This window comes from Pleurodeles waltl, chromosome 8, assembly GCF_031143425.1.
Source record: "Pleurodeles waltl isolate 20211129_DDA chromosome 8, aPleWal1.hap1.20221129, whole genome shotgun sequence".
Lineage (NCBI taxonomy): Eukaryota > Metazoa > Chordata > Amphibia > Caudata > Salamandridae > Pleurodeles > Pleurodeles waltl.
The window spans coordinates 1,414,829,688-1,414,856,826 of record NC_090447.1 but is presented as its reverse complement, the minus strand read 5'-3'; the positions used below and the strand labels follow the sequence as shown (position 1 = coordinate 1,414,856,826).

Below are 27,139 nucleotides of genomic sequence, written 5' to 3'. Positions count from 1 at the left end.
CAAGAGCACCTGCAAAGACATTTGGAAAAACTACTGGAAAGCAAGAAGGCTCCTGTAGTTTGTGATCCTAGCTTTGTGAGCACATAAAAACTGACTGACTGCATGGCAGGATGCGACAGGGCAGTTCCTAAAACTTCAGAAGTAGTGGCAGTGTTTATCCTGGTAACTAACTTAAAATAATAAAAGCGCAATTTGACACTATGTATTAAAACTTTAAAGTGCCGTTTTCGGGTGGTGATTTCAGTCTAGAGTACTTTGCCATCACTGATCTGAACTACCCTCATTATATAAATGAAACAAAAAAAGAGAATAAACATATTGCCTAATATAGGCATGTTTTTCAATTTAAAAGATTGCCAAATTTGAAAATAAATATTAAAGGTTGTGCCCATAGATAGCACAAATGTGGTGGGCTTCCGTTTTGTATGGCTAAACATTTCTCCAGGTGCAATGTCATTGATTTGGTATGTAATTTTTTTATATTCACAGTTAAATCTGGAACGTTTCTCCTAAATTTCGTATGGATATCAAAAACATTTAGATTTTAATCCAGTCACAACCTAGCAAATTTCAGAAACACGGTCAATCAATGCACCCATTTATTTTGGAACATGTTATACAGACAATACTTAACATTTCTCACATCATACCAATAGTTAGAGGAAATAGATATTTTATTTGTGGCCTGATGAACCACAGGCACAATCTCTTGCATACTACCATAACATCTACAAAAATGTTAAATGCACTTGTCGTAAGGAACAGGAATTTGAGGGAAATTACAATAAGACACAATGGTACCATGTCGATTATCTATTTGTTCAGAATATAAAAACAAAGAAGGATTCAGGATTATGGGGTTACAGCATACATGACTAGTCACACATGCTGTTTGAAAGTCATATAGCACTTAGTGTTGTCTTTGTCATAATTAAAAATAATGGGTACTCGGGGAAAAGGCATTCAGTAGTTTTACCACTTTCCCACTTTTTTTTCACTAACAAATTGACCCTGGGGCGCCTCAGCATCACTAGGCAAGAGTGCTAGATAAACTGGTGTTTCAGCTCCCTCGTCTGGACTTTTTGTAGCCTTGTCACCTGCCATGTCGGTTCTGACCCATCCAGGACAACAAGCATTAAGAAGTATTCCATCTGCTCCCCTTTCTTTACTCAGCCTCCTTCCTTGAATCATGGACAGGACTGTTACTCCGATTTTTGACACCCCATACGCTGTGTTGGGCCAGCCCTCCTGGCTGTGAATTCCTTTCTTGGTGTCTTCAACAAACTTTTCCATGAGTGCTACCAGCTCGTCTTCAGTGATGGTGTCACTGCGAAATTTATTTTGGAGATCTTTGCTGCACTTGGCCAAAGCGTGTTGACTAGACATGCTGGACACATTTACAACTCTTCCTGTATGAAGAAAAGATTTTTTACAATTTTAACGAAGTCTAGTCATTTCAGGAAATGTATTTACTAAAATAAGGTGCTAAGTAAACTAGTACATTCAATTCTAGTTGTTTACAAAATGTATAGAGTTTAAGAATTTAAATGAATATGGAATTGGGCTTATGCTATGGTAAAAAAATGACTTGTGAATAAATGTATTTCCTTAACAGAAACTGGGTCCCCTTATGTCCTCTCTGGGCTTCTTCCAATTCCCCTTATGTGCTTACGAAAATTATCATTGTGCACCTCCCTCGCTCACCAAAATGCCTTATATGTCCTCTGCAACGTTGACTGTCTGATCTCCAATATCTGCTCTGTTCTAACCAATTTGCTCTGGGCTTGCCTCCCTGCCGCTCTGCACAACCTCACCACGTCTGTCTCCTGTTCTCTGCAATGTCTGATCAATGCTTACCATTTTGCCAGCTCTAAAAGCCTAGCAGGCTGTTCATCGTATACTCACAGATCACTGAAAAATGCTAATCTGACTCCCAGTTTGAGCCTCCACTATCATAACATCAAGGCCACTTTTGTCCTTTACCCTTCTCGCTTCCGCTGTGATCTTCTCTGCCCCGTGCTGTGGTACTTCACCGCACTTTGGTCTCTGACCTTGGGTGTGCTGTGACTTTCATACTTGTCTGTACAGTCTTGTCTAACACGCTTCTTTGCTCTCCTCTAAGTGCAGTGTCATATCCCTCTTTCCTACACTGATCAGATGGTCTTTAAATGTTATACATCGTTTCATTGGACATTACCACATGCAAGTTCATTTCTGAAAGGAACCCTGTGGCCACCTCGTTCTTAAGAACCAGCTAACACTGAATCCTCAATAGCGACTACTCATTAATTACTGTACCACGGCATTACCATTGCCTTAGTTTACATTACTGCAAAACTGTTGGAAAGAAACACATTAACACTGAACAAATTCCTGAAAATGGTTTCAGTAGCTGACAACAAAGGCCAGGGTAGTGGAGCTCCACAACAGTCACTGCTGGGAGAAAAGGCAGCAAGCACAGCAGACTCTTCACTGACAAAGGGAGAAGAAGGCAGAGAAGTACACTCGTTAATCACCCAAGCAAGCCACTTTGTGGCATCTAAATGTTTATTTGCCAAGTATTCAGGCAGGGTCTACAAGCTGTCAATAGCTGCTGCCCACTGCCCCGTATGACTGAGTGCATGAGCCAGAGCCATTAAAGAGTCACTAAAATAAACCCGGGGTAAGTCCGCGTTGATAGGGGTCGGCCGACAAGTCTGTTCAAAGCATCAGTGAAAGGAAGAACACATACATCCAGGTGCACATTATTAGCAGCTTAGAGCTTACCGTGAGGCTTTATGAGCGGTAAAAACTCCGTGCAGACATCCCTGGTGGCGAAAAAGTTGGTTTTTATAGTAACTTCAGCTTGAATATGAAATGGTGTAGTATCAGCGACTTTTTGAACGGTTCAGAAGAGGAAAGAAGAAATAATTAGTTTGATTTCAAAATAAAGAAGTCTGTATATAGAATTATTAATTTACATAACTTGCCATGGGGAACAGTTAGCAAGTTTTAATCTGTGCACTGTGTTGCTGCTGCAAAAGCAACACAATCAACAGTAAACAGGTAAGTTCCTGTGCAAGCACAAAAACTAAATGTTGCAATTCACGATCATGGACAGTTCTGCAAAAACATTCTCTGCTCCACTGCGGCTGCTTCACCCGCTTCTTCTTAATGAAAGAAATACCCTTTGCACAATGCAGTGTGTGCACTACGTTGTTCGCATAGTAGGTTATCAAATCAAAAGATCCCTTCTTAAAATTTGAGTTTTCCATTTCATCTCACCCCCATGGGACGGATAATGGCCAACACTCCCCTTACAATTGCATCACTGCAGTTTTGAGAACCCCCATCTTTAGAATAATGCAGAAGAAATTTCTGTTTGTCAACTTTGGGCTTGAAATACTGAGCTAGGATACCCTTTAACTTCTAATTGGATTTGAAAGTCATTAAATTAATCGCAAACTTGATTAATATTTCCTACTTCTTCTAATCTAAAGCTGTTACAGCTATACTGATTTAAACAATGTGTGATAACGTTTTAACTCTATAGAAATATTGAAGAATAAACGTGTATGCCAACTGACTCCCATAAACAAAGAAAATATGACTTTCTTGTAACTACAGCTCTCCAGCATGCACACCTTTCATGCATTCACATTAATTGTAAGGATTCTGTTTTCAGGCGTGCAATCTCTTGCAACTTTAACAAATCAGTATTAAAGGTATGTACTACATGTGAAGGGTGCAGCATATCTGAAATCCTGGGCCGGACACTGTACTGAGATAGGTGGACCCCTGAACTTAGGGTAAGGGAAAGCAATCAGCAACGCTGTTTTACACAACATTATTACAACGTGTAACCACTTTCTATCATAGCCACCAATCATCATGCCAGCAGGTAGGACAGAATTAATGAGAACATTACCACTGATAGGAGGTGACCTACTTGATCAATCTGGTATTTTCCAAACGCCTTTGGGAATGTAAGTTATAGAATAGGAGTGACATTGGGCCAGATTTATAGTGTTTGGCGGGCAGGGTACCAAGTCGCAAATGCAACAGAGTACCGCGTTTGCCGCACCCTACGTCCACCGGACTCAATGGCTAAACTTTAAGCTTGCCGATGACGAAGCCCCTGTTGGTTCAGTTGATTAAAAGCTTCCTCTGATGGAGAAGGGGACATCGGAGAAAGCTTTTACCCTATTTTGCATAGATGACATAAGATCCTTTTTTCCCTCTGTCACAGCCAGGTAACTTCTGGTGGCGAGGGCAGAAACAATACAAATAATGACAAACACAACCAGAGTGCTGCCTCCCAGGGTGTGGGGCCATTTGGGTTTTGTTTTTCAGAAACAAACTCCCACTTTGTAATTGGTTTCTAAAAAAACAAAAAAAGTTCAATGGTTTGTCAAAACAGATGGTGGTTGCCCATCAAACTTTTTGTACCTTGAAAGCAAAAGCCATGACGAAGGGACAAAAGTCTTCAGAAAGTACTCGTCCTGTAAAAAATAAAATCAGTTTCCCCACTGGGTGCCAAATTATGGTAGCGTGTTCACATCATATCTCCGATAGTAGCCTCTGTAATTCTGTCAGGGATCTGTAAGCCTCTCCGTGACCAAATTGTTATGGTTTAGTATATATCAGAGTTCACACTATGCCACCATTCCGATAATGCCAGACTCTGAACATGCCAGGGCTGTATTTCTGACAAATATTTAAATGCTCACAAGTTCTACATATGCAGACGTTTAGTTTATGAGTGGGTACTGTTTAAGCTTGTATTCTCATCACAGAAGAACTTTTGGAATTCACACAAGTTTATTAGGAGTATGCCTGGAAACCTAGACCACTTTACAGATGTACTTCTGTAAACTCTTGTGAATTCCTGAAAGTTTTAAATTCTACGCCCATGCAGGATCAGACATGTAGGTGCAGTTTTGTTACTTTAAGGACGGGTCATCAATTATATTTTAATTTTCTTTGCATATTACACTTAATGGATTTACACTGATTGTCCTTTATTTGTTTAATATTGGAATAATTCAGAAACACTATTAAATGCCTTAGTGAATTAGTATCTAATAAGGTGTTTAAAAATTGCAAAACAATTGGGCAAAACAGCCTGCTAATATTGCTTGCATTTATTTATAAGTTACAAATATCTCTGGGGTATCAAATTGCTTGATAGAGTAGCCATACTTTCTGCAATATCAGTCCCTTTCACACTGCAAATATTATTTGGGAACACACTACGCTTTTAAAATAAAATTCAATCTTGCTTCTATTTCTCTGCATGTTTTGCATAGATTAAAGAGCATTATAAATAGCCACAAAACCATTATATTTTGGAAACTTGTGCATGTTTTTAGAATGAAACATTCTCAGCAATGCAATTCAAAATGAGCTTTACTGCTCACTGTATTTCCTCAGAGCACTGTAAAGGCTCATATTAACGTCTCATATATACCATCTTGAACACATGCATAAGGCTACATATTTTACCTTAGTCATTGTGCTTTTTTCCCCCAAAAGCATTGTCAAAACCAATAGTTCTTGCCTACGCAAGATATAATTGCTTAGCCAATGTTTTTGCCATGTTGGATAGCAGCATGGTTGCTTACAGCATGACTGACTGTACAAAAAATAAAAAAGCACTATGACACAGGTCAACGCTGGCCATTTCATGTTTTTTTTTTTTTTTTTAAACCTTCGGACATTCTGCACATCAGCCAAGCTGCTGTACAAAATGGCTAAAAAAGGCTATCACGCACAGACGGGTTAAAATGACAGCCACTAGAGCAAGCAGGTGATCGCTTTAACCTGGCCCATATTTGTAATTTTACAGATTACCATCTGCCATTATGGCTCTGCTGCATGTTCAGTAGACTGAGGAAGAATTCACAGACTGCTCTGGTTTTTCTACCACAGATCAGAGTCTGATTAGGTTTGTATGGATATGCAGTTACTGAAGTGGTGTAGCATTGCCTGGCCCGCAGCATGCCATGTGTGTACTATGATAATATATTTATTTATATATAAACACACACGCACACACACACTATATATAAAAAAATAAAATAAAAAGTTACAGGGACTTTATAGCTAGGTTCTGAATTTACTTGCAAAAAACAATAGAAGTTCAGCAGTTATACTTAACTCAGGCAACTATAACACGCCTCCTAAGGTAACTATAACTCACCCCCCATCATGCACAGTTTTCTCATCAATAATGTTATTGCAAATGTTGCAGTGATAATATGAAGAGGTCACAGAATGATTTAATATGTGGAGTAATTAGATGTGCATGTCAAAGGCACAAGTTACGTGAGTTAGTTAATCAATAGCTTTCTGCGAGTAAATTCAGAACCTAACTATAAAACTTTCCTGTACCCTTTGTTTTTTTCAGTGAGTTTTTTTTATTTTTTAGCAGGCACATTTGTAAATATAATAAGCGTGGGCCAATGGCCAACCCCAGCGGCCAACCCTCCTGCATGCATTTCTCCACGTACTCCTGTGGCTATTATCTTCAATGAAGGGACAACTAGGGCATTTGCGCAAAGAGCAGGATTACTCAAAGGAATAAGCATCATGAAGGCAAGATGGTGGCCAAAGAAGTACGCAGATAAATATCAGTCCGTTTTCATTATTGTTATATCAACCAATGAATGTGCTTGGAAGAATATTTTAACCGATCATGTGATATTGTGCGTGACATCAGCATTAAGAAAGGCAACTTTTTGCCGAAATGCGTCTGCTGTCTGGAGAATAAAATGGATGTCATGCTGCTACCCCATTGAGTGCTCCTTTTCTTTTTTTTAACTTGCTTTGATGTTAAATCGTGAAGGCCACGTTCACGCACGGAGGCACAAGTACAAAGGTGTTCGACAGTAAAATTGTGGCATTTGGGATTTTAGATATATAAACACGTTTTAGGTTACTGGGAACCGATGCATCATTAAACTGAAACATAATCAAGCACTGACAAAGTTAAGAGATCAGACTTAGAACTGAAGGGGAGTCGGTGCTTTCATTCATACAGACACTCAACCATCTATCTATGCACTAATGTACTCAATCACTCATCCATATACAGTCACTAATCCTTGCACCCAGGCATGTATTTACTCTTGTATTTCACCACTACCCATCCAATCTACCACATGCACACACAATCCTAATAAAGAGCCTCTTTCAGTTATCAACCAGAACTATTGTCTTTGCCTCTAGTGAATGAGAGGTGTGAAAGTGCTTTAGGTAGTCTGTGAAAGCTACATTGTGAAAGGTTTTAGGGTGCTTACAGTAGTGCTGGCCTGCTACTCTGCGGTGTGAGTGCTGTCAGTGTGTGGCTACTAGTCTACGGGGGTGTTATTGCTTCTGTTATAATGTGGCTGCTACTACAATGGATGCTGCTGGGAGTGTGAGACTGCTGGTATGTGAGGGATGCAAGAATGCAGCCAATAGTGCGTGAGAGTCCTGTTGTATATAAGGTGTTTTGTTTTTCCACTGTAAGGGCTATAAGCAGCTCCCCTCATGCAATGATGGATGGGTCTCAGTCTTTGCACAGTGGTGCAACAATCATTCTTAGGCAGTCCTCTTCCCGTTTCTTTGCTGGTCAGTCTTGACGTCCACTTTCCATAAAGAGACTGCTTAAGACTGGGATGGGGACGTATTTTATGAATCAAGTTCAAATCTGTTGATTTACTTAGGAGACTCCTTTCACAGTGACTACTAGAGGGTCAACCATACCCACCAACCCTAGTGTCAAACACCTGTTAGTACAGTGAACAGAAGGTCTAAGCCCCAGTCTCCTGAACACCTTAGTGCTTGCAGTCACTCACAATCTGCTTCAGATCTCTGCCTCCAGCCTCATATGGACAGTTTCTAGCTGCTGCTCACCCTGGCTGATGCCTGTTCCAGTTCACTAAACAAAAAGTCTTTCTTGCTGCCTTTGCCACCCAATAATGTCATTGCGTTATGTGACTGGAACCCAATTGAGCAGCAAATACACTCCTTTAGTACTTGAACGTCAGGGCAGTAAAACAGGGCAGTCCAAGGCATACATAGGGAGGTGATGTGGAATATAAACTCAGAACATTGGCTTATTAAGTGTAATTGTTCACTTTGCAATGTTTTTAGCTTTAAAAAGAAAACATACTTTCATTCACACAACCAAATATTAAACATAAAATTACTACACAAGGAAAACCGTGTATTTTTAGCCTGTCCTAAGCTAGGGATCTGTGTAAAATGGCCTCCTCGTGTTAAACAATGTAAATACTCTTTTTGTGGTGTTTAGCAGGCGCTGACAATGTAAAACTCCTGCCTATTGTATTTGTGTCAGAGTTCACAATATAAAACCCCTTCCTACTATTTTGGTCACAGGGTAACACCATGCAAAACCCCTTCCTACCCTGACTGTCATGGGGTTTTTGTTAAGAATGTCTCTATTAATTTTAAGCAACAGAACATCTCCACAGCTGGGTTAACAACTAGTGGTCAACAAAGCGACTAAGCTAAAAGTAGTGGGGGGCCCTCATTACTGGACCCAAAATGAGCATCAGGTACACCTGGTGCATTACATTTGTTTTTTTCAAGAAGAAAAAGAAAAAGAAAAAAAAAAAAAAAAAAAAAAGCACCACACACACACACACAAATGCTGGCACTCAGTTTTTCTTAGGGCATGGTAAATGTACACATAGTAATGCTGCTTAGTTTTGATTCTACTCCTTACCTCTTTCTTCTACCTACACTGTCTTTATCTCAAACTTAAGGGTTCTTGGTCACTCTTGCTTGTTTTCAACTCCTGTCCTCATTTTCCTATTTCTTTCTGCCTCGATCCCTCTTGCTCTGTATCCTTAGTAGATCACCATTCTAATACAGAGTTCAAAGTTTTATTCCTATAACACAAACATACAGAAGGCTTCTACTGTCTTCTGCAATTTATGATTATCCCACCTGGCACATCCTAGATGCAATCCCAACAATCAACTGCAATTTACCTTTGAAAGCAATTCCGGCATTATTGATCAGAACATCTATCCCACCATACTCTTTCTTCATGAAGTCCCTCAGTGCTCTGATACTCTGCAAGTCTGTGATGTCCAGTTGGTGGAAATGAGACGTCAGACCCTCTTCCTCTTGCAGCTTTTTCACAGATGCTTCCCCCAGTTTAGGGTCTCGGGCAGTCAGGTACACATCTCCTTTGAACTGCTTGCAGAGAGCCCGCACAATTGCCAGTCCGATGCCTTTATTGCCTCCAGTTACTACTGCTACTCTGGTGCTAGCCATGGTTGGGCAACAATGCACTACTGGGAAAAAAGGAAAAAATGTTGTAAAAGAATATTGCATACCACCTAAAGCGAACATGAACAATGCACTCACTAACAGTTGGAGAAAATGTCTACTATAAGTGGAACTGAGACACCAGACAAGACCTGCTAAAGTGCACAATATGAACAGGAAAGGCCTGCAAAAAATAGTGTTCTGGTGGACAGGATCCCAGTGGGTTAGGTGATATCCTAGTTACCACATACAATGCCTGTATGGAAGCCACTGAGCCACAGTGAAACTATGCATGATCCCCAAATTAGCAGCATTACCCAGGACAATTGCCTGGATAGGTCTAGATGTGTGTTTTACACCCTTTGATAAATAGTGCTCAACTAAGCCTCCCCAGTAAGACTGAGAACACACAATAGCTTTCCCACTCCTGCCTCAGGACATTGGTGTGGGGCTCCTGTGACTGGCGTGGAAAAGCCTATAATGCGTACTAGGAAACACAGCAATCCAGGTAAGTTGAACACCAAACACGAACCTGTGTGTATATTGAAGTTGATTTAATTCATCGCAGCCCAGTTCATCACCTGATATATACACATTAGCTCATGTCTGGTGTTCTACTTACCTGAAATGCTGTTGATCAGTCACAGAATGCCTTCCAGCAACAACAACAACAACAACAACAAAACAAAAAAAAAAAAAAGGAGTTGACAAATGTAATTTTGTTAGTACTCTTTGGGAAGATTTGTAAGACTTAACTTCTATGCTGGCAAAGTTCTAGATGGAGGCCCTCATGTTGTGGAATGTAGGCAGCAACTGGACACTGCGTTCTTCAATGCACATATCCACTCTCAGGCCCATTAACCTGCTCCTGTTATTATGCTACAGGTGAAGCAACTCTTTGTCCTACCCTACATGGACACTGAACTAAGCGTTGCTGTGTGGTCCTCAATCCTTTGTTCGACTTAGTTGGAACAGGATTACTAAGAGACACACAAGACTAGATGAAGTAAAGCAGGGACACGGATGCAGGACGAGACAGGAGAGACAAAGGTCAGTTAGCAAAAGGTCAGAATATATACTGAAGTCGGGAGAGAAAAGTCAGTGATAATGAAACTTTGGGAAGGAAGAAAGTGGTTGGTTAGGTAGATACATGAGAGCTAGCAACAAACCTTTGGATGTTTGGTTTGAATGGATTTCTACTTCTACTTTTGAACAAAATTATATTACCTTTCCCTCTTGTATTGGAAATATTCCACATGTATAAGGATGAAACCAGTGACATAATATTATGGTTATCAGAAGTTGCAATATTACCAACACCTAAACCTCATCCTCCATAAATCAGAATTATGATTTCATAAGTGTGTAATAAGATGTTGAAATAATGTTGCCACAAACTAGTTATCATTAGTGCAAACAACGTACCACCAGATTTTAATAATATTACCTTTCACAGATATTTGGTGGTCTGGTGTGCTGACAGGGTCCTACAAAAAAAAAACAACCACACATTTGCAACTTCAATGTAGCCAGCTAAATGATAGATTATAGTCTGCACATGTTTGCTCGTTACAAGTTTTATAATATACCTGCCAGAAGGTTAATTAAGAGTATGCAAGTGTTGGGCACGAAAAATGAAAACTGCATAAATCACAATTTCTCTTTTTCATGATTATCCATTCATCCAAAAGACAGTTCATTAAGGCAAAATAGAAACTTGAACAACCTTTACAAAATGAAGGGGGTCTTGCTGAGCTCTCAAAGTTGTTAAGGAACGCACATTAGGTTTATTTTTCACTCACAAGAATCTCGGCTGCTAATGCCCAGAAATAACTTTTGCAAATTCAAGATCCGACACGGTTGGCCACAGCATTTTTATCATCAGACTCAAAGAAAGTGGGATAACTAGAACAACTTTATCTTGATTTAACTCTTTGTCTGAGCGCACGCATCAAGTAACCATGCTGCCCTTCAGCTCATATATTCACCTTCCTATGTGGGACCTTCAAAGCCTAGTTTCTTACCTTTTTTACATGTATTTGATGCCCAAGGCCATCCTCATCCAATCCTTGGACTCCAGTTCTAAGGAGAATCAGGGGGCAAATTTACCCCGGAAAAGGGGTAAATTAGCTCAAAATAAATTTAAAAAAAACAATAAAAAAAAAACCACATACACACACACATAGATGCTTGCAAGTGGAGAACGTACAGTCCCTATGAGCTCAAATTTCCATTCTACAGATTAGGGCATCTCAACCCCTCTCAGTACGGTGACAAAGACCCCGGATGTAAAGATCGACATGGAACTAGTCATCTTAATTTGTCCCTTTCATATTAAGAGACTTTTCCCCATTTATCTGACTGACCAAGGAGGGCTATCGCACAGTGATTGCAGCTCTGTTATTTATACTATGTTTGCTGTAATGCCCTCTGTTTGCGTTTAACTAAGGGCCTCCTTGAACGTATGGTGGTTATTGTGGTTTTAACGCTCCCGTGGATGTAGTGGTAGAGAAGTATGGCAGCAAGTGGGCAACATGGTGCTAAGCGATCCCGAACTGGGGCACTGTTAGAGGCATTGATGCTTAGATTGGATGATATGGATCAGGCCATTGCATTATTGAAGTCACAGCCACCTAAGGTCTCCAGGGAGCAGGCGGAGGGGCCTAGGAGGGAAGGAGGGCCTACCAGGGAGGCATTTCCCCAGGCCTGAAGAGAGCTAGGGCCAGATGTAGGTACATTCTGAATTGCGACCCGCAAATTGCGAGTCAGACCGACTCGCAATTTGCTAGTCGCAATTCAGAATGTTGGATGGTGTCCCTGACACCATCTGCGATTCGCAGGGGGGTCGCAAAGGCCCACCTCATGAATATTCATGAGGTGCGTCACAATTTGCGACCCCCTTGAGAACCGCGGCACTCTCAGGATGGTGGCCTGCTGGAGACAGCAGACCACCATGTCTGACTGCTTCTAAATAAAGCAGTTTTTTTTTTTTGTAATGCAGCCCGTTTTCCTTAAAGGAAAACGAGATGCATTACAAAACTAAAAAAATGAAACGTTTTCGTTTAATTTTTTCAGAGCAGGCAGTGGTCCACAGGACCACTGCCTACTCTGGAAAAAGGTTTTTAATGCCATTCAAAAAGCATGGGACCCCTTCCCTTTTACGAATGGGTTAGCACCCATTTGAAATGGGTGTTAACGCCATTGTTTTGCGACCGCGTTCGTGGTCACAAAACAATACAACATCGCGCTGCGACTCGCAATTAGGAAGTGAACACCCCTTCCTAATTGCAACTCGCAGTCCTGTTTTGCGATTCGGTAACCAGGTTACCGAATCGCAAAACGGGGTTTGGGAATCGCAATGTGCTTTTTGCACGTCGCAAACAGCAAAATTCGCTGTTTGCGACGTGCAAAAGGTTTACTACATCTGGCCCCTGGTGGAAAGGGGATGCATAAGATTAATCTGCTGGGGCAGGCTGAAAGTGACCAGGGGATTCATGGGAACCAGAACACTAGCCATTTGTCGATAGCGCCGGTGGGTTTGTCCCCGGCCTGGGATGCTCCTATACGGGTGACTGCAGCCTGTTACTGCAAACACACTGGTCCCAGCCTTGGGGTGGGGGTTATGCCTGGAGCCTCAGCCCCCCAGGAGGGTGGTTCTAGCCAGTTGGTTGTACAGGTACTGCTGCTACTGTCACTGGGACGGCGGTGGTCGGAGGTGTTGTTCAGAATTTGAATTCTGGTATGGCATGTACAGCAGGACTTGGTGGCTAATTTAGCACCTGTGTTGCCATGGTTCTTGGGAGTGGGGAATGCTGTCTGCCCCTGGGGGGGGGGGGGGGGGGGGGGGGGGGGGGGGGAGGCACCTTGGCAGGGACTGGTGAGGGTGATGTTATGGAGAAAGCACAACACCAAGTGTCTCACTTGGGTAGTGCAAAGGACGGTCAGGGAGCACAGGGGAGCACGATTGGTTAAAGGTTTGAGGGGACTATTTGGGTCAAGGTGGCTAACCCTCTAACTCTTAAGCGCTGGTAGGGAGACAGGCTCCACAAGCATTTGGGGTTCCTGCTCAGCCACTGATTTATACGTCGGCTGTGTTGAGTACAGCAGGGAGTATCAGCATTCCAGGGGGAGCAGCAGATAAGATGGCATCTGCCCCTGCCCAGGGGGAGGCGAGTATAGGTACTGGGGCCTCTTTATTCCCTATAGGTTTGGGTGATATTCAATCTGAGTCTGAGTGATTGGGTGTGCATGTGCCAACAGAGGTAAAAGAAAAAAATTGGAAAGGGGCATACATGGACATTTTGATCTACTGGTGGATAAGTCTGAGAAGAAGGAGGTTAATCGATAAAAAGAACGTGCGCACTCTAGGGAATGCAGCCATTGGGCTCACAAGAAAAAGGTTCATGGGACATTGGCTAATTGGGTCAAGCGCTTCTCGACTAAGGTCATTTTGCTGGAACGTTTCAAAATATCAGAATTGTGGTGTGCATGATAAATATGATATTACAGCCTGGAAGGACCATGAAAAAGAGTTTAGGAGGATCAAAGCCAAAAGACCCACGCCTTGAAATATGATTTAAATGTTACTAGACCTGCAGGTTGAGTAACTTGAATAGTCTACTCGGCTATAACTTTAATATACTTGACTCGCAAATGGGTCTCAAATTGTGTGATCCTAGGCAAATATTTTAGTTTACAGAGTCACATTATTCTTCATTCTCACATAAATGTGTTTACCTTCAAAACTATGAGCTCAGCATTTCTGCTGCACAAAAAAAAAAAAAGAAGAAAAAAAAAACTTCTTTGTTTGATTAAATAGACTAAATGTTTGCTCCATGTATAAAAGTAATCTAGGCCACAGAGAGGGGACTCGTGATCCATTACTTGCCTCCTAGCTACTAATAGCATTGCTACCAGGGAAGGAGTATTTCTAGGCTTATGTTTAAACACTCGCTTTTAATATATTACTAAAGCATGATGTGGCCACACTGTCATTTACAGACAGAAAATTTCCAGGAAATGTCCAAAAACCTTCCCACTAACTTGCAGCTTTACTGATAAAATTATATAATGCATTAAACCTGTGAAAATCATGTTTCAGAAAACCTATTTACCCTTTACACATCACCAAGAAAGTGTTTTGATTTGTTTTCATCCTATTAAAATATTTTTCTCAACACACAGAAGTACAAACGATGGGCTTTCACAACTCCCAAAATATATTTTGAAATGTTTGTACAGTTGACTTAGGTATTTAAATGTTGTGTTAAGAAAAAACTGAACCAATCCTGGAACTCTGCAGTCAGAAGAATAATTAATTGTAAGACAAAGTGACTTTTGACCTTTGTCTCCAAACACAGAGCAAAAGTGACCAGAAAAAGATTGAAAGGCCTCCTTCACTTTCTGACTGAACAGGACACCCTTTCTTTGTCAACTGCCAGAAGGGGCAAGTAAATGCTAAAAATAGCTTGACCTGATAAAATATGACTTGCCAAAGTGAGTGGGCAAGTAGATGTTTTGAGAGCCTAGGCCCACCCTGGGATGGGACCAGACTGAAATAATCACCAGGATCCGATTTATGAATCGGACACAAGGTGCTATAGGTCAGCCCTTTTGGGGAGGGTCAGGGTCGGCCAGCGGGTGCCCAAAGTAAGGGGCCTACTGGGATTTTAACTGGCATACCTGTACCCGACCTCCTGATAACTTTGGATTCAAACATTGCTGTTCGTTCTGTCGCCAGGTCTCCCATCCTGAATCGAAGTGTTTTAAAAAACAAAACCAGAGACAAGGGCAACAAGAAACTGGAGTGACAATGTGGAATTTGGCAAACTGCCCTTCCCAATTAACTTAAGGGCAATGGTCCCTTGGCTCAATACTTGCACTAACCAAACGGCTGCTGTGATACTGAATGAGGGTTTTAAAGAGGACTTTAGGATCCCGGTAAGAACTATGTGGGCTCTCCTCACTGTAAAAAACAGTAGTCTCAGAAATCCAACCCGAGCGTGGAGAGGGCAAAGATCTTCAAAGAGTTGGGTCTGGGATGTGTGGCGGGCCCTTTTGAGAGAGACCCTACGGATGGATTTGTTTACTCCCCCTGGGGGTGGTTCCTAAGTAAGAAGGGTTCAGGCTGATTCATAACCTGTCAGCTCCCATGGGCGGTTCTGTAAGTGAGGCTATTGAAAGGGCTTTACGCTCAGTCAAATACGAGTCCTTGGAGCAAGCAATTTAGATGCTACGGGACCTGGGAATGTGAACTAAATCTGATATGGAGTCTACTTTCCGGTTGCTGCCTGTTCACCCAGAACACTTCCATCAAGTGTATGCTGATGGGATTCACCATGTCCTGTTCCTAGTTTGAGAAGTTTAGTACGTTTCTCGAATGGGTTTTTAGGGAGAGGTCTGGACACCAGTGGGTTCTACACCATCTTGATGATTTTTTGTTCCTTGGGCCCCTGCACTCCCAGAGTGGATGCTCTAACGCTTTAGGGATCTTTCAGAAATTGATGGTAGGCCCAGCCACTCAATTGAGTTTTTTGGAACTGAATTGGATTCTGTGGCAGGGGTATCCAGGCTTCCGATGGAGAAGGTTGGTGCTTTCTCCCAAGCTTTGTGGGCATGTTTGAGGGCTAAGAAGGGCACGCTCCATCAGCTGCAAGGGCTAGTGGGGCAACTTAATTTTGCTCTACAGATCATTCCCATGGGGCACCCCTTCTCATGTTCCATTGCTGGACTGAATGGGAAGCATCACCACACCAGGCTCTCTAGCGAGGTCAAGCAGGATATGAGGGTTTGAGAGTAATTCCTGCATGACTTTAATGGAATAGTCGTGTGGCCAGGGCAGCCTAAGTCCAATGGAGAGCCGGGTCTCCTTACGAGTGCAGCGAGCAGTGAGGGGTTTGGAGCCATCTTTGTGGCTGGATGGTGTATGCAGCGCTGGCCTAAGGAATGGGTGCTGCCTGGGTTGTTGGCCAATATTGTATTTCTGGAGTTGCTCCAAATCCTTGTTGCCCTGGCAGTTTGGCCTGAGCAATTACGCAGTCAGTGATTTTCTGGTCAGACAACATGACAGGGGTAGAATGTATCAAACAGCAAGCTGCAAAATGCAGATGATTCTAAGGGTTCTGAAAGAAATTGTGTTCCTGTGTCTGCGTTTTAATGTCCTTTCCAGAGCTAAACATGTACCTGGTGTGTTAAACAATGCTGCTGATGCTCTGTCCTGTTTTAAGATGCAGGTAATCAGGTTCCACCATCCAGGAGTGGAAGTATTTCCCATGCCCTTCCGAGAGCATCTGTGGCTGCTTGCTGCCCAAGATTACCAGACCTTTTGGCAGCCAGTTTAGTCCCAAGGGCCAGCAGGGCCTATGAGGGGTTTCTTCTTTATTGCTTATTCAGAATTCCTTGGGCCGGATGGGATACCCGACTAGTTTGCTACACCGTCAGTCATAGCATTCTTGAAGGTGCTTAAGGGAGAGGGCCAGTCGGTCTTGCGCCATGCAGACGGCACACCACTGACTAGGTACCAATTCTCTCGAATACTGAAGCGTGCTCTGCCCACAGCAACTTTTGACTCATCTGAGTTCGGCACTCATTCCTTTAGAAGCGAAGCGGCTGTGGGTTGCCAAGTTGAGCCTGGTGGGACTCAAAGTCTCAGGCTCCCTTTCCTGCTGCCCCTCACCTGGGGCTACTTGAACTCTAACGCGGGTGCTATAAAGCGCACCGCGCATCACCGCTGCGCGGGACGCGCCCGGGCCCAGCCCGGGCCAAGGGCGGGCCCATCTGCGCCCGAAGGAGGCCAGGCTGGGCCCCCCCTCTGGGCCCTGAGGTACGGCGTCAGGCTACATAGTGCTGGACATTTTTTTAAAAATATTATTTTTACATTGTTTGGTAGTCTCATTATTTGATGGGGAAGCGCAAGGCGAAAGGCAGCCCTGCACTAGGCTCCGTTAAATCTAAAATACCCAAAACAAATAAGGCCACGCTACCTCACACTAATTGTGTTGCTAAGGAAATTGACGACCTGATTGAAGAGGAGAGAGCTTGACGAAAGGAGCCGAAAACGGTACTCTTATTCCATTTCTAACTCCAAGATCGCATACTGCTCCCAATTTGCAAACCGCTACTTCTCCCCACCAGATGTTAGCCTCCCAAGGCTCTACTAAAATCGCCAGTTCTCCTACTCTCCTTGCATCCCATCTCGAACCTGAAGCATCAAAAGCCAATGCAACAAATTTCACAATTCCCTGTTCTAACCGTTTTTCCCCTTTGGTCCCCCAAGATCTGGAAATCCTGGAAAATCCTCGATCAACCCCTATGACTTTGTCACATGCGGAGAGCGCTCCCCCGCAAGATGACTTGCTAGCACTGGTGTCTAGCCACAAGAGCGAAGTAGGCGAGCTGAAATCTCTATTGTTCGAAATCACCTCCCTTCTAAAAAGCAAACATCCTCACCTACTTGTGAGTCCAAGCCAAATCCTGCGACAATTAAACATCCGCTTGAAAAAGGCGTTTTGCCAACTGGGCCCCTGCCATCGCCAGCAAGCGCAGCAGGCCCTATGGGAAGGCAGCGTCTCAACAGCCAGCATGTGTCCCCCTCCGAAAGTAACATTTCTCCTTTTTCTAACGTCCTTTTTAAATGGGACACTACAAAAGCTTTTGGTCAGAATTCATATTTAACCAATACTAACTATATATACATGTGCAGTGTTCCATCTTTGCCTCCAAATACACGGGAAGACAAAGCCTCTCTTGTTAACAAGGTCTCGCATTGGTTGAGACATGTTAGAGGCTGCGGCTCAGTCATCCATGATGATATTCTATCTGCGGAACGAGTAAATGGCCTACCTGGTAGCTGGGACTTCATAAAACTCAATTTTAAAAATCCCCACTTGGTAACAGGTCTCCTAGATATGGAAGCACGTAACACAAATAGGAAGTCTTCTGCTATCTTTCTTAGCAATAGCCGCCCTTCTGCCGGTCTCATGCAGCTGAATCCTTCCTCCAGAACAGCCAATTTGGCTCCGAGCTGTTCTGTAGACTATCAAGATTATAGGCCATTAGGTTTTCAAAGGCACACCATCTGATCCAGCTCCCACGACTAACACCCGTCCTGTTCCCAGCGGCCAAACAGCATGCGAACTTGATCTCCAGGGTGCTACCTCTGACATTGATTGACTATGTCTTCCTAACTCCTGTATTTCCATTTTTAGCCCAGATCCACAGGTTATAGGTCCTTTACCTAATCTACCCAGTCCAGGTGTTGCACCATCTCTGGAATCACAATCTTATATTACTAACAATTTTACAAATTTACCTCTGGTGGAGCTCATTGATAGCCATCCCCCAGATGACACTTTTAATAAATTAAGTTGTTCCACTGTTCAGGCGACAGCAAAACTTCTGTCCTGGAACGTGGCTGGCATCAATGGCAAACTTGCTGACATTGAGTGGGGGGCATGTGTTGAAAACTTTAATGTCTGTATGTTTCAGGAAACTTGGGCAACACACTGCACGTATAGACAGGGGTTTAGCTCTTTCTTTAAACCAGCTAAGCCATCGCAAGCAGGTAGGGCAACAGGGGGCTTATGTACCTGGGTAAAATCAACAGAGGTGGGAGGAATTAAGGAGGTATATGTAGATTCCCCTGATATCTTGGCCATTGCTATCCAACCGATCTCAGGCTCCCCTGTTCTTTGTATAAATATCTATAGTAGGCCGGGTCCTTCCAACCAACGTTCAACTACTATTGAGTTATTGAATATTTTAATCCCGGACCTCCGTTTGAAATACCACATTATAATAGCGGGGATTTTAATGTCCAACTCGATCTTAACCCAGACCTCATAGAGGTTATGCAGCCTGAAGACACCATATGGAATATCCCCCCCCCCCCCCATCCCATACAACAAAATTCACATAAACCTTGTGTTAGGGCTACACAGATAATAGACCTTATGATACTCCATGGTCTCCGTTTTGGCAATGGCCGCTTTCCAGCTGATACTCCTGCCAGACCAACTTTTTCCAGGGGATTATATAGTAACAAACTGGATTACATTTTCTTTGATTTAAGAGTTTGGCACCACATATTAGATGTGGAAGTGGGTAATCAACATACCAGCGACCACACCCCTCTCCAGATCACGTATAAGAGATCTTTTTTTAGCAGGAGCTGTATTTTCTTCTGCTCCTTCTGGTGGTATGGAGTTGTCTAGCAATAGGCGTACGGTAAGATGGGACTCCTTTCAGAGATTGAACAAGCTTCGAGATAAACTGTGTGTTTTAATTTCTACCCACCAGTTATTCGACGATAGCCTTATATTTGCCCCATCCGAAGTTACGTCTTTACATTTGGACCTCTTTGCAATCCTGAAAGAGCTGTTTTCCAAATGCGTTAGGCCATTGACTAACTTCTGTGCCCAACCCTGCAGCAAATGGTTCAACAAGAGGTGCAGAGAGGCTAAAAATACTTTGGTTAATGTGTTAAGGACAAAAGATAGACTAGGAATTATCAATGCTAGGCGCCATTATGCTTCTACATGTAATAAGAGCAAACAGGTGCATGAAGAGGGGCTTTGGAGTGAATTATCTGAGGCAGCTAGGGTCCACGACTCCAAACGGTTCTGGTGTCTTGTAGCGACCAGAACCGAGCACCCTATCTGGAGTCCCACATCACTCCCGATGCCTGGCTTTCCCATTTCAAGGAACTGTATGGCTCCCCACTGGCCTGCGATGTACCAAGCTTGGGAGAGTCGACAGCATCTTACTCACCTATGTCCTCCTTGCCTCCCTTCACATTGAACGAAACTGCGTTGGCCATCACTGCTCAAAAAGCAGCGAAGGCCCCAGGGTCGGATGGGATCCCCTCAGATATGTTCAAAGCGAACCAGAACATCTGAAGTCCGTATATCAATAGGCTTTCTAACGCCATTCTGACCACTAGATCCTACCCTGACTCATGGAAAGAGGCAATTATCGTCCCCATCTACAAGAAAGGTGAGAGGAATTCCCCGGGAAACTATAGACCTATCAGCCTCCTCGATAATCTCCCAAAAATATTTTGCCACCAATTGTTGAGCAGGCTGAAGAAATGGATAGTGGAAAACCAAATCCTAAGTCACCTCCAAGCGGGTTTCAGGGAAAAAGTCAGTACAGTAGACCAGATTTTCCGTTTTATCTCCATTAAATGGAAAGGTGTTGATGTGGACTTAGGCCATTTATTTGTAGCATTTGTTGATTTAAAATCAGCTTTCGATTTAGTACCCCGTTACAAACTGTGGGAGGTCCTGACCAAACTGGGAGTCCCCTGCTCTATTTTAAATATCATTAGAGATCTCTACACTGGCAATTATGCCAGAATCAGATGGGGTCGGCAAGGTGAACTAACTGAATATTTTCCTACTGTTCGTGGCGTGAGACAAGGCTGTGTACTCGCCCCTACCCTATTCCTTCTATTTATAAATGCATGCATTCCCTAACTCATTGAGTGTTCCAATTATGCCCCCAAAATAGAAGGGCAGAAGATTCTTTGCCTCCTATTTGCTGATGACACCTTGCTGATATCCCAAACAGCTACAGGCCTTTCAACCCTGCTTTCGAGGTTCATGGATTTCTGTAATGACCATGGCCTGGAAATCAACCGACTAAAAACTAAATGTATGGTGTTTGGGGACAGAAAAGATAGGATGCGGCGACCTATTTACTTAGAGGGTGCCGCGCTGGAAAGAGTTGGTGATTTTGAATATCTTGGCCTGAAATTAAGATTCACTTAAGTGGCATTCCCATCTTCAGAAAGCAAACCTCCGCTTGAAACAACGGGCGAGTGGTATCGTAAGATTTGCAGCTAGATCTCCTAGCTTCGCCATGACGCCCGCTATTGAAATTTATAAATCACAAGCAAGGGGGGGGGGGGCCTTTATGGAGCTGAACTGTGGGGCCATTGCAATCTGGATGATTCGACAAGGGTGGAAAACTCTTTTTTAAGGTCATTGTTAAGAGTTCCCTCCAGTACCCCAATGCTTCCTATCCGAATGGATCTAAATTTGCCTCCCATTAGCCAGATCGCTGCTCTTAGGCCTCTGTTGTTTTGGATTCGCCTATGGTCATTGGATTCTCTTACTCCCTATAGATGCGGGCTAGCTAACCTGATGGCCAGCAACACTAGTCTAAAAATCAAGTGGTGTGCGTACGTAGAACGGACCTTCGTACTACTTGGTCTGGGGTCATACTGGAAGGATCCGTTATCTATCCCAATAAACGCAACTCAGATTCTGAAGTATGCATTTTGGCTCAATGTCCAACTTACACAATTGTCTGCAGTCTCATCATCATCATCTATGACTGGCAGCTTTCTAAAAATCAAATGCCACTATGAATCTGAGCAATATATCTGGACACAGTACTTTCTCCACATTCACGTGCATTGTATATTAGATTTAGGATAGGTTCTCTTCCTTTGCGCATCCTAACACATAAATGGTCTAATACTAATTGTACCTCTAAGATGTGCCCGATGGGCTGTGCTAGGGAAGAATCCATAACCCATGTCCTCTTTCAATGTTCTGCATACCATAAACAGAGGGCTCATTGGATTATTCCATTATGTAGGAAAATGGGTTTTAGGAACTGTCTATTGGCTCTGAGAGTTCTTAAATCCGATCCATCTGTTTTAGTGGCTTGTTGTTTGGCAAAATATTTAGATTCCATTTGGCATTGTAGATTGAATACGCTTAAAAAAATAGGGGAAAATTCAACAACAGACGTTGGGAGCGGCCACTGACGAACTCACTTGTGAATTTTAAATGTATGCATTAATCAATTTTTTATTGTTCAATGATTATTTTTATGTCCATACATTCCTATACTTTTTAAATAGATATGTTTTATTCTTATTTCATTTATTGTATCTAGTTAGGCATGTATTTGACTCCCGACACCTAGTATGGAAAATTCTGTATTTTCACATGATCACATAATATGGTATGAATTTTTAGAGGGAAAAAGATTATGTTCAAAGTTTTTTATGTAGTTTAACATTTTACTTCTGAGGATTTTTATACATAGCCTGTTGTCTTGTAAAATTATGAATTTGTGATTTGTGGTGTGCTTTTATGGTATTTATTTTTACCGAAATAAAGCTAACGAACTAACGAAGCGGCTGTGGCAATGAGTCTTTCGGGCGCAGCTGTGCGGAGGATTGGCAGGCGGTCATTAAACTTTTATAAACCTTACGTGAGATTGCATATGTTATAAGTGCTCTGCCTCGTTCCGTTTTGTCTTCTCCCACTCTTTCTCTTAGGTGTCGGGTGCAGGGAGTGGAGTGAACGGTCAGCGGTCCTGAAGGTTCAGGTGCATGCAGGACTACAGGAGAATCACAGATGTTTGGGTCATCAGCCACTCTTATGTGCAGCGAGCTCCATACAAGAAGTGTCTTTGCAGGTCTCAAAAAATCTACTCGCTTTGGCAAGTCAAATTTTTTTTTTTTTTTCAATCAGGTTGAGCTATTTTTAGGATTTACTCTCCCTTTCTGGCAAGTTGACAAAGAACAGGTGCTCTGTTCAGTCAAAGTGAAACGTCTTTAAATCTTGTTCTTGTTACATTTGATCTGTGTTCAGAAACAAAGGTCAAACGTCAGTTGGTCTTTTTTTCATTCTGACAGCAGAGTTCCAGGATTTTCTAAGGTGACCTGTTTAACCTGCTATAAGCAGTGTGAATTGAAAGGCTGTGTGGGTTTTTCCTAACTCACAATGTTTAAATAATTAAGTCAACTGTACAAGCATTTCAAAAAACATGTCAGAAGCTGTGAAAGGCCATTTTTTGTTCTTCAGTGTGATGATAAAAATATTTTAATATGATGAAAACAAATAAGAACACTTATTTTGATGATGTGCAAATGATAAATATGTTTCCTAAAACCCAGTTTTCACAGATTATTAATAAACTACATAGTTTTATCAGTAAAGCTGCAGGTTAGTGGCCCTTTCTTGGAAATTTACTATCTGTAAATGGCAGTGTGCTACCACATTATGCTTTAGTAATATATTTATTAAAAGGGAGGTTTTAAACTGGGAAATAGGTCTGCTCTGGTGGCAATGCTATTAGTAAACTAAAAAGTCACAGATCTTGTATGCCCAATACCTGGGCTAGATTCTTATTATACATGGAGCAAACGTTTAGTCTATTTAATCAAACAAAAAAAAGGTTTGTTTTTTTACAGCAGAAATGCTGAACTCGCATATTTGAAGGTGCACTCATGCGAGAATAAATGAAAAGACAACTCTAGCATAAAATAATTGCCTAAGATCACACAATTTCTATCTGACTTGAGCGGGACACCAATGTGACGGGACCCTCCAAGGGGTGCTGGCAGAGAAACGAAGGCAGGAACATCCAGGGGCACCGGGTTGCGAGCAATCGCTGGCATCTGGTCCCTAGACCAACCACCCAAGCACGTGCAATGGGTATGAAGCTAGCACTGGGCCTTGGGACTCACCATCGGGGCCAGTCATGATCTCATCCAGTGTCACTGAATTGGATATGCAGCAACAGAATTTAGAAAGTGTTAGGAATCGGATGCATTAGCATCTCTGTTAAGGCTAGTCATCTACTCTTAAATTAATCTGTAAATATTATGGGTTAGTGCGTATAAATGTTTGAAGTGATGACTGATTTTAAATTACTGTTTGTAAATAAAATACAGTCGAGGGATTAGGACCCCAACCCAAGAAGTGTGTCTTATTGTCTAAATGTGTGACTAGCCATGTGGGAGGCTAACACTGTGGTGGGAGGGAGGCCTCAGCGGTACCAGGCCATACATACTCTGATAACCATAAACATTTAATCAAAGCTCCATCAAGTCAGTGTAGCAATGCCTGTGAGCCAAGTCACACACCACCTCATAGACAACCACAAAACAAGTTATAGCAGTGATTAATACATGTATACTATGGCTATGAACATCAAAACCAACCGATTTCAGTGAATACAGAATTCACACCCACCACATACACACAAACTACAGAAGGTACCATGTTCTAAAAAGTACATGCCCTGATGATCAAATACTAACACATCATTAGCAATGGAGTGAACAAAGCCCTAGCAAACGGGAGTTGCACAAATACTGCATGCACCACACAGTCCATCAGGTTTCGAGACACAACTGCTTCATTGAGTGGAAAAATCTATTCAAAGAGAGCCAGGCGAGGGTGAAGCCTACAAACTGTCTGGCACACATCAACCACATACACACAAGTTCTGTTAGTTTCTGAAACACACGTTTTCTGATAATCGTCAACGTCAAAGCAACGCCTATTACACATGCCCTTGCAAACTCAATTGTCATTTATGCGCGCGAACCCCCCCCCCAACCCATTATATTAGGTACAAAAATCAGACCTATATCAAAGTTTGTAAACACCATTCATGTGTGAAAGAAACCTATATCATGGCGTGTTTAACCGTTACACTGACCACACACATACTGGCCACAAATTATTTTGAATGCTTACCACAACATACTTCAATGTTTGTGAACATCTAAAAAAAGGACATTAAACACAGTGTTGGTGAAGCCATCACAGTGGAGAACCCAAATGTTACACCAACTGCATTCACCTACAGGCCACCAGCTATATTTGGTTTCAAAATCAAACTTTTTAACAGTAAACGTGAACATCAACAAACCAAACTTCAACAGAGTTTTTCAAACTCTGATTAAAATACATGACAGCAGTGTAAGCCAGCTTCATAATAGATACACCTGTCCACAACTACAAATGGTTCATAGAAGCTGTTAACGTATAAAAACAATGAAATTCCGTGATTACCTGTCAGTCGGGGTAAACGTCGACAAGGGCGTTAATAATGATTAAAGCACACAACTTAGACATTCAAAGTGCATATTAAGTTGCTACCCTGATACTACACCAAAACCGTACACGCTTTAGCTTAATTTACACACCTTTATGCAAGAACGCTATAAATGTTGATATGAACGTGCTAACGGAGATGGTTGCACTGAATAAATGTTATTTGTGAAAAGTGAAGAAAAAAAAAAAAAAAAAGATAGCGAGTCTTTTCCATTAAACCACCGGTGCGCTTTTCTCACCATTTTTACACCTGTCTTTAAAGAGCTTGATTTAAAAGGTTCCCCGACCTAACTACAATTTTGATGGATCAATGAATAATAATAATACGATGAATACATCGCTGGTCTAGCTATATAAAAAAAAATATATATATATATAGAGAAAATTACAACTTTAATTGTTACCAGACTTATAAAAGGAGAACCGAGAGTATTAAGTTTATCATTGAGAGCTCCATTTTATTTCTGATAGTGATACTTGCTGTGATGTATTTCTAATGGAAGCAAGGAAAGTAAACATCCTACTGAGGGCCAATACACAAGCTGGTATTTTTTTATTTTTTCATTGCATACGATTATCTTTAGTTCTGATGGTTTTTGTTAAAAAACAAACTTGCACGTCCCTGAATTCAAACAAAGCAAAAAAAAAAACACGGAGACAGATCTCAGAAATGAATCATTTTCTGCTTGTTATAAGGCATCAAAAGTGTGACAAATGACGCATGCAAACGTCACAAGTAGCCACAGCGCATAAACAGGAATGTTAACAATATGCACCCGAAAACGCGACAACAATGCCAACCGTGCCAGTAACTTGCATGCGGGTTATGCACTGGGAGCTGGACATAATGCAGCAGGCAGAGCTGGTTTTTGCTCAGAGTCCTGTGTGGAAGCAAATCTGGTGCCCGTCCCATTAGCCCTATTTAGTAGTCTGTTTATTGAACAATTGAAAAGAGGAGGAATAAATTGAGGGTGTAGATAAGAATAAGGAGCTACGTGAAAATAAAAATAAAAACAGACAATGGCTCCAGTAACCTTCAAACATAGCACGTGAACACACTTTTCTTTGGGTCTAAGCTGTAGGAAAAGCGCTGCAGTGAGCTCCCGGAGGTCAGCGCCCTTTGCACAAGCCATGCTTCCACGTGGTAACGGCCTGGCAGTAGGATATTAAAAATGCTGGGGAAAGGGATAACGAGGCAATGCAATGAAACTAAGAACAAGACAGTGCCCTGAAGTAAACAACGGGCCCAATGTGCTAAAAAGAGGGCGGAACGCAGTTCAGTGGAAATTGCAAACGGGAAAGATGCACTGAACGGGAGGGGGAGCAAGATAGGGCCCACTGAAGATGTCAAGACACGGAGCTGAGAGGGGCACGAAGCAATGCCCTACAGACAAGTGGATAACTTGATGCATTAACAGGAGGGGCTCGTAATGCACCGAAAAGATTGGGAACACGGCCCACATAAAGGGAGATAAAACAATAAAGGTAACCCGGCTTTTGGAAGAAATGGGTTTCAATGTATTCGACTAGGTAGAAGGGCATGATGCACAAAGTGCCCAAAATATAGCGCGAAAGGCGGTACGTTGTACGAGATCAAACCTTAACGCACCTGTCTGCAGATCCCGTGACTGAGTATGCAAAAGTAAAACAGAATTATTACCGGGCTTACAAGGAGGGGTTCGAGTTTTTTGCCCTGGAGGCAGGGCGGGCTCGGATTGGCAGAAACCCTAACATCACCATGACTCGGCGCTTTTGTCAGGTAAAGACTGGAAAAAGATGCACCAGCAGTTGTGGAAATAATACCAAAACATGCAAACGCCTCTAACAATGCAGAACGGCTAAAAAAACTTCTGACTAACAACCACCAATGGCAGTGCAATGCAAGAATAAATATCAGTATTTTACGGATGCTCGGCATAGGAGACGACTTGATACGTTTCCTTTGCGGGCATGGGTGATGGTGACTAATTTAAACGGAAATTTAAATATGATTTTATGTTCGGAAGGTC

General features: G+C 42.3%; 1 protein-coding gene across 9 annotated transcripts; it reads right to left on the bottom strand.

Annotated features, from left to right (window-relative positions):
- Positions 1–585: 585 nt before the first annotated feature.
- On the bottom strand, positions 586–26,885 carry LOC138248698 (carbonyl reductase [NADPH] 1-like). 9 transcript variants are annotated; one of them, XM_069202519.1, is made up of 6 exons: positions 26,800–26,873; positions 11,289–11,346; positions 10,712–10,751; positions 8,982–9,290; positions 2,767–2,874; positions 586–1,409 (listed from the first exon to the last, which is right to left on the bottom strand). In XM_069202519.1, exons 1-6 carry the CDS (start codon positions 26,868–26,870, stop codon positions 973–975), a joined length of 1,023 nt encoding a protein of 340 aa, XP_069058620.1. In that variant the 5' UTR covers positions 26,871–26,873; the 3' UTR covers positions 586–972. The 9 variants fall into 9 exon arrangements, with proteins under 9 accessions (XP_069058620.1, XP_069058621.1, XP_069058624.1 ...); XM_069202520.1 differs by having other exon boundaries at positions 8,982–9,287; XM_069202523.1 differs by lacking the exon at positions 11,289–11,346 and having other exon boundaries at positions 26,791–26,885.
- Between the last annotated feature and the right edge of the window lie 254 nt (positions 26,886–27,139).

Bases quoted from the DNA above. Each gene is read 5' to 3' on its own strand.
- LOC138248698 (XM_069202519.1), bottom strand. From the start codon at position 26,870: ATGGTGATGTTAGGGTTTCTGCCAATCCGAGCCCGCCCTGCCTCCAGG. The intron at 11,347-26,799 runs GTAAGCCCGGTA...GATTCTCCTTAG, and splicing joins AAAAACTCGAACCCCTCCTT to AACTGGAGTCCAAGGATTGG. The intron at 1,410-2,766 runs GTAAGCTCTAAG...TTCTTCATACAG, and splicing joins ACCGCTCATAAAGCCTCACG to GAAGAGTTGTAAATGTGTCC.